Raw genomic sequence first — 10,632 nt, forward strand, 5'->3', positions numbered from 1 at the left:
GCGCAGCAAATGATGAAAATATGACTTATTAAGGCCCGCACAAGTAGCTTATGTTTAGCCTACATTGGACTTCTCGGTTAAATCCTGACAACATTCATTCTTTCAATGATTTTGCCTTTTTCTACTGCATAAAAAGGCCACAAACTAATGTTACTAAGCTCAAATATATGATATTAAACAATGTATAGACCAATGAGTGTCCTTTTTTAACCATTTGAACAAAAAATAGGAAACAGAAACCATAATCGAAGCCTCCCTGTTTATTTTTAAAGCACACAAGTAGAGATTACAAAATTACAGTGCTTCAGTGGTAACCGTTCAAGGGGTTAGCGGTAGTTGAAGTAGAGGGATGTCTGAATAGGTAAAGAATTTAGAGCAAGTCATGCGAAAAGGTGAGGGAGAAAGGCCTCCATTATAATAGCACCCTTTGTGGAGAAAAATAAATCCATCTGTCCATAAGTCAGTGCAAAAATAGTCGTAATATAATGTATGCATACAAAGAAAAAATATATAATATTAACATGGTACTGTATATACTTGACAATGGATATAAGACAAAAAATAAACTGTATAGAATTATATATCATTCTAACAAAGCCTCTGAGCCCAAAGCAGAGTCTGTTTATGATGTTGTTAGAATTCAGGAAGAAGAAACAGCTCATCCTAAGGAAACTAAAAAAAAAAATATATAAAAAAAACCAACAACAACAACAACAAATAAGAAGCATTGTGGGAAAAAGACAGCACCAGATGGACTGCAAGAGTCCTTCACGCACCAGGAGCGAATGACATGCTTCATTTCCTCAAGCAAAGAGCAATAGACTACACTACACTGTTTACATTATCTTCAACTGTAGATCAGTGCATACAGAAAAAGCATGTGTAGCAAAAAATAATAATAATAACATTGACTCAGGTGGCAAGGACCTGATTTTGTTTTCTATTAGTTTTTTTTTACCCAAGGCTAATTGCTGAATATAAATGCATAGCTACAAACGTGCTAAATGGTTACAAGTTACACAGCACCAGTTGACACAGACACATTGTGGACGTCAGCACACTTCAATAATAATAAAAAAAATCATTATAATAATACACCCACACCCTGCAAACTCCCATTCATGCTGCAAAGAGTTGCAGAAACATCATCCCCCTAAAAACAATGACGAGTTTGTAGAAACAACCTGCAACATTTTCATTTGCATAGCATGATTTTTTTTAGTTTTTACTGGGGAAATATGAAACTTACTGGGACTCTTCTTCAACATCATCTCACTCATTCCTATTTTAGCCCAAAATTAAGTTACTTTTCTTTTATGCTACAAAACTAAAAGAAACCGCAAAAGGTTTTCAAAGCTAGTCTGTAAATGATTTTTTATCATTATGTAACATTTATTAAAGCACTGTACTGCATAGTGCTTTATTAATGCATCAGTTTTCATGCAAATGACATTACAGAGTGGAGAAAGATAGAAACAGAAGATGAAAAAAATCAACCCTTGTGAGGATTCAGTATTTTTCCTTTCGCAGTCTGAACTTTAAAATTCTAATTTATCATAATTTCCAGTAATTACCTAACCAAACGGGAAGTAAGTAAAAGATTATGCACAATGAGTCAACAACTGTGAATGTAGAGCTAGGCAAGGGGTAAACTTTGTATGTGGGCATTTTTACAGTATTCTTTTCTTTTACCTATTTAGCATTGCATTACTTTTATAGGGCATATTTTTTATAGTGACTCACAATAGATGATTCATGCCCTGGTGATTTGTGAGTTAGAAAATGGGTGATTATTTTTCTGACAATTAATGTCAATTGCTTTTAATTCCTGTCATTTTTTTTTCCTTAATTCCGCAACATATTTACGAATAGAATTCCAAAATAAAATGACCAAAAAGAACAGCACAAGTGCCCTTACAAAGACAAACAGCTGCCAAAATGGTCATAATTCCCACAAAACCTCTCCCTATAATTTGTGGTGAAAGTGGTTCAGTTTCATTTTCATACTTTAAAAATAAAGTGTATTCAAGTAACCCTACCCTACCAGTTTTACAGCACTCCTTTTTATTTTTACCAAATCAAATTCTCATCAGGCATTGTTTAAATGCTGTTTTCTTAACCTGCATAATAGAGAATACATGATTTATACATATACATATCATTTCCCGTGTCATGGAGAGCATGTCAGCGGGTGCTTTTAACCGAGGCCCTAGTACGACAACTTCACAGCGTTTGCATTTGTCTGCGGGTAACGTAGCCATGTGGAGGCTTTGGTTGGTGACGTGAGAGTTAAGGCATTGAACGAGGCACTAGAAACAGCACGTGAAAGCGACACTTTGCCTCCACAAAGCAGAAATGCTCACTTGGCTGTACTTAGTGTCAATAGTTGAAATGTCACATAACACTCGATGGGGAAGAGTGACTTCATTGGAGGTGTGTGACTTTGCTACCATGTATGACCAAAAGCTCAATATGACAAGGATTACTCCATATTTAATAGCCTTATATGTTGCCACACGCTTCTTCAGATTTATTACAATTCAGCATGCACAAAGATGAAGAGGGGCAAAAAAAATGGGACAAATACGTCAAGAATATCGCCGGCAGCTGTTTTGTGTTGTTGCTGCTCAGTGTTTTATCTTAAGTATGGGGGATTTTTGCAAAAACGTGAATTGGAACCCAAGAATTCATTGCGTATATTAAATACCGCATATACTGTATACTAAGTGGTATCTTGACTTAAAAGCTTACAATATTCTAAGACCAAGTTGTCAACTTCATTTGCATATATCATTCCAGAATTTTAAAATAACAATATATAACCAATCTTATGCTTTGGTGGTAGCTCAAACATTTCCAGGTTCATTTCAAATTCTCCAAATATAGAAAGGAAAGAAGGCTTTTGGAGGGTTTTTCTAAACATATTATTCATTTCTCAAAATGATAATTGCTACTTTGGAACAATGCAGAAACCAGGATGACAAAAGTTGCTCTTAATCTGTACATACATACCGCCTGTTTCTGAACTATTAGGAATAATAATGAAGCTATTTTAAATCATTTGGTGACAAAAGTATGATACTAGTAATACAAGCAAGTTTGGCATTGAATGAGCTTTTTAGGAATTCTACCATCCAACTAAAAACATTTATTATGACGATGATTTCCCCATCGTGGAGCATAAATGCACTGCACACAAAATGAATTATACTACACCAATATTCAGCAGAGAGCAGGAAATATTTTCTATATATACACATAAGCTCAATGTTGCATTCCATTCAGAAATTATTGCACAGTAAGCCATATTGGGCTTGTAATGGACACGCCTGTATAAAAATAGAACATTAACACACCAGACATGTCTTCAACTGTTTATTTTCTTGTTTTTTTTTTCTCTGACTGGTACCACCATCTTCCACCCCCATCATTGTGTGTGTGTCACAATGTGAAGTATGAACTTCTGTCTCACACTTGCTCCTCTGCAGTCTCACATGGAACTCTTCCAAGTTGAGCACATTGTCTCTCCCTCTGTCTCAACATCACAACTCGTACTCTCCTCCGGGATGTCGGCCAGGTCCAAACAGCGGGGATATTTTGGCATTTCTCATCAGTCAAGGAGGACCACAAGCAGGGAGATTCAAGAATTAAAAAAAGAGTGGCTTACTCGCATTCCAAACTCAATTACGAGTGGGTTATGCGAGAGGTTTAGACAATAGTCTCCACACCAATGAGCTTTGGTGTAAGGATCCTTGGCGTGATTCCGTTGTTGAGGTCTTCCTCAAACTCCAGCAGCTGGCCCATGAAGTTGAGGTTAGGGGAGATGATGGGCCTCCTGGTTTTGACAAACTTGTAAGCATCCGTCATGGTCATCCAGGTGTGCTTCATCAAGTAAGCGATGACGATGGTGGCGGAGCGAGACACGCCGGCTTGGCAGTGGATCAGTAGGCCCATACCAGCTTGGTGTGCTTCCTCTGTAATAAAGCGCAATGAAGTTCAACGTCAGTGCAGAAAACAGCCTGTTTTCCATCACATTCCATTTTATTGCACTTTTCCAGTTCAAGTTTGCAGAAAACTGGGGCCACTTCCAGTTGACTTAAGGTTAAAGGCAGGCTACGCCATGAATTGATCATCAATCACTCATATGGCAAAAATAGGCAACCAGTGACATTCACAGTCATCCCTGAATGATAACTGTAACCAGAGTCCTATTTAGGCTACTTAGGTTACCCTTATGATAACAACGTTCAAATTTTCTCTTTTCAACGTGAAACAGAATGTGAACTGGAGATTGGCCAGTCTTACTGAGCCAATGATGTGACTTAGCTCAAAGCTTCCATTGCATCGTCTTTGTTGCCAGCAAACTTGGGGATCAATTTTCCATGTTGTATAATATACTCATAAATAGAGAGAGTACTGGCAGCTTGAAGAACCTCCAGTGATTGTGGGGGAGATGTGCTCACCACTATTACTGTATTTACTAGTACTGTATTTTCTGGATTATAAATCGCACCTGAACATACCATACCAGCCCAAAAATTGGAGAAGAAAAATAAAATATAGGTCCGACTGGCAAATAAGTCAATTTTTTATGGGAATTTTATGTTATCAGTGCAGCCCAATTGTTGCCCCCAATTAGGACAATCACTGCAGATGGATATTAACAAAAAAAAAAACATTTTTCTTACCAATAAATTCAAATGCTTCCTCAAAGTATTGGCGAAGGTTCTGCTTGTTGCTGTCGGTGGCGGGCAGACGTTTGTAGATGAACAGGCCTGTGTCGTAATGAAAAAGTGGCAAGTGGGTGGTCACATTTAGGATGTAGCCGACGTTCAAGTGTTGCAGCAAGTTGATATCCTGAGCGTCGCGCTCGTTGCCCAGGTAAAGGAAGGGCAGAACGGGCGTCACGTCTGCATTCTCGATGTCCGGAGTGGAGGGCAGGGTGTGAGGTAGCGCTCCCGAGAGGCCGGCAGTTGCGCCCGATTCCAGACCTTCGTGAAGGTGCAGCGAGTGTTCGCACAGCTGCTCGTGGCTCTGCCTGAAACAGCTAAGGCCACCTGTTTAAAAAATAATATAATAATAATAGTTAAAAGAAACATTCAGGGCTAAACTTCTCCATCACAACATCTAAAAGACTTCATTGGCTCACATGAAAAAGAAAAGCTTAAATTAAGTGTAATTTCAGTTTAAAACCATTCTAATGAGCAATTATAATTTTAGGGGAGCTTCAATTATTGCACTGCCCTCTCAAATAGCAGTCATCAACTATTATGACATAACTTATCGTTCAACAAATCCAACCTTTAATTCAATGAATTGTAACACCCAACCAAGTGCTGGTTCAGTTTTAAAGATGCAGACATACTTAACATGGATTACATGATATAATACAGAACAATATCGCAACGAAGATAAACTAAATTCTATTTATAAAGCACTTTAAAAATAACCAGACTCACTTTATCTCAGAAATAGGTTCTTGAATGAGAATATATCAGGTTAAACAAATAAATACAGATGAATATGTATTACATTGCATTTTAATGCCTGTGTGACCTGAGATTTTTGCATTTTAGTGAAGTTTGTGTACTTCCATCTTCTCTATGTTTGTGTTTTTGTTGAATGACTTCAAATTAAGAAGTAAGTCCAAAGAATCGATCACTATCTGAATTATTGTTTATCAAAACACATTTCAGCATGAGTATGTATACTTTGCGTTGCGAAAAAATGTAACACAATAGCTATGAAACAATACCCGGACTCATTTGTTATTAGGTCTCTGACTGAACTTTTGCCCCCCATAAAACCGGTTCGCACCTGTCAGTCGAAACGCTGTTGAGTAGGATGGAAACACACACACACACATACACATTGTTAGAGCACATATTGTTCACAGTGCAGAAGTTGATGCATGATTCAATGTGAGGTCATTGCACAGCCTTGCAGCTTCCCCTTTTGGTGCCTGGGCAGGTGGAGAGTTGTTTGATGGTTGTCATACAAGTCACTCATTCACTCACCACTCAAAAAGCCACACACAAGAACAAGAATTTAGTTTCTTACAAAAGTAGCTGTCAGTCAACACTGCTTACTAACTTAAGATGTTAAAATACAGAACATTTCCATGTATCCCTTGATTGTTCAGTAATGATAGAATGTGAAGCAAAATACTGTTATATCCGTTGTAGTAAAACATAAAGTGCCATCAAAACTTTATTGGGTCTTTGTACACAGTGAGTGTCCAAAGTATGTATGGACTTTTGACGATTGTGTATAGAAGAAAGCCATATGATACCTTGCTATATGAATGTATTTTCTCGAGCGTAATAAATAATTCAAAGCAACTCTACACTAAAGTTTAAATCAATGATTGTTTGACATGTTAAATGTTTACCAATAGGTTAAATAGGGGGGAAACGGTGCCAGATGACAAGCACTATAGAAAATAGAATGTTAAAACTTTAAATGCAACAAAAAAAAATTTAACACAGGTTTGCATCCCTCCCCATCTTGTCAAGTTTTTTTTGTAGACTTAAGTCAAATGTTGTTTGCTTTCTTTAGACAACAGATTAGCATTTTACTGAAGGTCAAATCCAAATCCCCTTTTATCGCTGCATTGGGAGAACACAGTGTTGACGTATTTTATTTTTGAAGGGTGGGCAATGCATCAATCTCTAACAAATATTTTAAGGGCATGCTTAAAAAAACTAAATTGTTCATGTTTAATTTTAGCTTCGTGTGAACTTCATTGCTGAAATTTGAACAACCAATGACGGATGAAGTTCTTTTGCCTGAGAGAAAAATCCAAAACGGAGGCAGCCAAGTGTTCTATGCTCCATGTCGGTTGGGTTTTTGATAGAGAATAGTTGATTAGTTGAAGGCTAGGTTAAAAATCGGTCAACCAGGATCTAATTTCGTTGCCTCCAGTATAGCCAGTGAAAGCAGTCAGTGTATATAAACAATATATTTACATTTCTGTGAAAAAATAATGACATAGTTCAAAACAATAAAACATAATTCAAGGCAAATATATATTATACTTATGTAATACAATCAGCTGTTGGCTTTATGTTTTGTGTACATTACAAACCACATACACTTATATTTATTAAACTGTAAGGCACAAGTATGGCATCCACTTCTTTTCAATTGTGCGACAATTTTAACAAGAATGTTAATAGCATAATCAGTATGGTGGATAACTGGTTAGAAAATCTGTCTCACAATTCTTTGGGTACTGAAGTTTTTTTTCCCACATTTGAAGAACATGCATGCCAAAGTTAATTGAGCACTAAATTATCAATGAGACTTGAATGTGAGTGCTAATGGTTTTCCTTAATGTGACCTAGATTTGGCTGGCAACCAATCTAACGTCTGTATCTCATATAAAACGCGCTTGGAAAGTTGTCAGCAAACTCATGACAGTATTGTATATTGATGAAGTATGACTAGATGTTAAGATGGGACATTTATAGCACAATTAACCTTGTATTATGTCTTTGTCATTGATCTTTACAAAAGTCAATTTGATCCTTTTTAATGATGGGAGCACTCCATAAACCTACAAATTGTCCAAGCATTGCTTTTACAACTTTCACTTATGTAAGCTTCTTTGAGAGGATGAATTTACTCAATCTGAACTGTCATAATTTTTGAACAAAATTTCACAAGAAAGCTGTATTTTGGTATTTATATATGTATACCTCCACACATATGTGAAGACACAGGTAATTAAATAGTTTGCACAATAATAATCAGCCATAATTTTACACATAAGATATCATATGCAACACTTAATCACTGTAAATGTTTACTTTTTTTTTTTAATTATCTATGTTTGTGATCCGGCAAGTGTATATAAAAAAATAATTATGGTTACCATCCACAAACTCAGTACAAATGCTAACAGCTTAGAATTCACAGATTGTACTGTACCCATCTAGTCAGTGAGTATTGAGTCAGCATGCATCATTCACAAGCCTGGCCCCCAACACACAAACACACACACGCACTGATGGTGAAAAAAACATGGCAGCCAGTGAAAAGAATACTGCCTTGACAAACAGCTGTTTGTACCATCCTGCAGAGTACTATGCATTTACGTCAACACAAGATAAAAGGTAATATCATCCAATACATGCGGTGGTACATTAACAAGGCCATTTCGTAATGGGCAGTTTCACGCGATTGAACAAGCAATTTCCCGACAGGCCAGGTCAGCTGATCACAACAATAAAGGTCAAAGTTTAACGGGCTTTACACAAACACTGCACACTATTATGCAACCAGTCACAGCTTCATATCAGTTTATATTGGTGCTAAAGCCCCTAGAGCTGCTAAACCGCTCATTGCTCTCAGACGTCTAGAATGATTTAGTGCCTCCAGAGTCAAACTAAAGCCCATGAAATTGCACTTTCTATCCCTTAATATGCTGGAAAGCCCCTCTTTCCATTTCCAGCCCATCCAGCGTTTGTATTTGCCGCGCCTTGACAAATTCACTCACCTTTGAGAATGATGGGGTCTTTGCCCTCCCTCCTCAGGGAGTCCAGGACCACGTTGAGTGGCTGCGAGGGCGCCAGCCTGTGGGGATCGGCCGTGGTGTCGTCGTAGACCACAATTTCTTTGGAGAAGATGCCCTTATATGAGTCCTTGCCCTCCCGGCAAGAGATGAGGTCCAGCACAGTGATCTTTCCCTGCTGAAGCCTTCGCCGGCTGATCTTGTCAGAGCAGTTGATGTGCACAGCCCCCCGGATGTGGCTTTTATTGTACTCCGTGAAGGCCCGGCAGTCGATGATGACCGGCGTGGGCCCGATGGGGTGACCCATGGGGCAGCAGGTCATCCGCTTTGCCAGCTCATTGGGGTGGATGACTCTCACAGTGGTGGACGGGTGCCCCTTGGCTGCCGCCTGGGCGAGGCTGGGGGCGCTTAACGTATCGTGGTTGCTGAACATAGAGGGTCCGGCATAGCTGAGGTTGGGACTGCTGGCGCTCACCTGACTCGGGTTCAGGCTAGGGCTGTCCTTCTCATAAGTGGTGACCGAGCAGCAGCTGGCACTGCTACATCCACACGACAAGGAGCGCGTGGAACCCTTGGATGAGGGCATATACGTCACAAGATTGGCCGTCGCCCGAATCTTCACCACGGTGGCGCTGAGGACCGTCTCGTCGCTGGTGGTGGAGGCGATGGAGTCCAGGTAGCTGGTGTCCAGTCGCAGTTGGAGTTCCTGAGGTCGGATCGGCCTTGGCAGCGCCACCACAATTCTGTCGTCGAGGGGAGATGGAGGCATGGGGAGGCCGAGGGCTGGACGTCTACGGAGAACTCAACACGCCGCTCTGACACTGGAAGGGAAAAGATTTTCAAGACCTCGCTCTCTTCAAAGAATCGTACAATCGCAGTGGGAGATCTATGTAGACTGGATCAAAACACGTCTGTTTAATTAGTCGCACGCGCTGAAGCCAAATATTAGACGTGGCAACACCCACACTAATCACAATAACAAACAACAGGGAGTCTTAAAAGTCAGTCACTTCAAGGTTAATTCAATTTGAATTACACTCTCTTTTGAATGTAACCAATTATATTGTCTTATCCAAAGCTTTGACTTGGAGAGATAACACCAGGAAAGACTGCAACACTGCAGTTTAATCTCTCACACAAGTGAAGAGATGTGAAGATGGACGGCAAATGCAAGCGTTTTAAAAGCATGTCCTCCCAGAATGTTATGTAAGGACCACCGTCATGCATGCATGCATGCATGCATGCATGCATGCATACTTGCATGCATTCATGCTTGCACTGATGCACTCTGCCTGCCGTGGTCATCCTCTAACACAGCAAAGAGAAATCATTCATGGGCAATTTCATTCAAGAAACTCGCCATAAGGACGTGCTGTGAATATAACCCGAGTGCACACAGAGCCAAGCACGTAAGCATCATCCAATATAGTATTAAATCAAATTAATTCATGCAATGTCTGCAATGATTGCATTGGAAACTTCATCCCTTTAAAAAATATGCATGTTCAAATCATAAAAATATTTCAAGCAACATGCAAGGGGATGTTTCATGACTTACAAAAGAGACATAAAAATCATCATCATAGTGTAATAATATACCATCAACTTGCATAATTGTCAAACTTGCATTGGATTTTTTTTGCTTACCGGTGTGTGTGTTGCTGTCTTATGGGCCAGTAATTCAGGATCTCTGCACAATGACAGTGCTGCCTCCATTCATCCAGTCCCCGTGCAGAATCTGGGCAACATTTTTGGGGCGACTTGTACCCAGTTACCCAGAAATAATGTTGAAAGGAAGTCCGCCAGCCTCCTCAAGTCGCGCAGCGGGACTGACGCGAGTCAGAGCCAATTCTCGACATCATTAATATTAAATGTGTCTTTTGGGTACAGTTAGGTCCCGCCCTGCAGTGGGAGGGATTTTTAGTCGGGACGTCTGGTTCGATGCCACAAGGGAGGAGGGAGAAACGCGGTTAGGAGACTGTCTCTTTAAAACCGCAGCTTCATCCTGCCTTCAGCCGCATGTAGAAAAGCGATGATGTCACGCCCAGCCAATCAACGATCATGTTAGACTCCGAGAAAAAAGGCGCGGTGCGTTCAGGTACTCCTCGCCAAATTGG

At 39.7% G+C, this 10,632-nt stretch overlaps 1 protein-coding gene across 1 annotated transcript; it reads right to left on the bottom strand.

Moving 5' to 3' along the window:
- Positions 1-609: 609 nt before the first annotated feature.
- Positions 610-10,389, bottom strand: dusp10 (dual specificity phosphatase 10). The gene is made up of 4 exons (XM_077711258.1): positions 10,163-10,389; positions 8,501-9,336; positions 4,689-5,057; positions 610-3,974 (listed from the first exon to the last, which is right to left on the bottom strand). Exons 2-4 carry the CDS (start codon positions 9,282-9,284, stop codon positions 3,709-3,711), a joined length of 1,419 nt encoding a protein of 472 aa, XP_077567384.1. The 5' UTR covers positions 9,285-9,336; positions 10,163-10,389; the 3' UTR covers positions 610-3,708.
- Between the last annotated feature and the right edge of the window lie 243 nt (positions 10,390-10,632).

Source organism: Stigmatopora nigra, unplaced genomic scaffold (genome assembly GCF_051989575.1).
Source record: "Stigmatopora nigra isolate UIUO_SnigA unplaced genomic scaffold, RoL_Snig_1.1 HiC_scaffold_25, whole genome shotgun sequence".
NCBI classification, from domain to species: Eukaryota; Metazoa; Chordata; class Actinopteri; order Syngnathiformes; family Syngnathidae; genus Stigmatopora; species Stigmatopora nigra.

What these genes read in the sequence shown, in the direction of transcription:
- dusp10 (XM_077711258.1), bottom strand. Translation starts at nt 9,284, where the DNA reads ATGCCTCCATCTCCCCTCGACGACAGAATTGTGGTGGCGCTGCCAAGG. An exon ending in AGACCCCATCATTCTCAAAG is followed by an intron (nt 5,058 to 8,500) that starts GTGAGTGAATTT and finishes TTTTTTAAACAG; the next exon opens with GTGGCCTTAGCTGTTTCAGG. An exon ending in GGAAGCATTTGAATTTATTG is followed by an intron (nt 3,975 to 4,688) that starts GTAAGAAAAATG and finishes GCTTTATTACAG; the next exon opens with AGGAAGCACACCAAGCTGGT.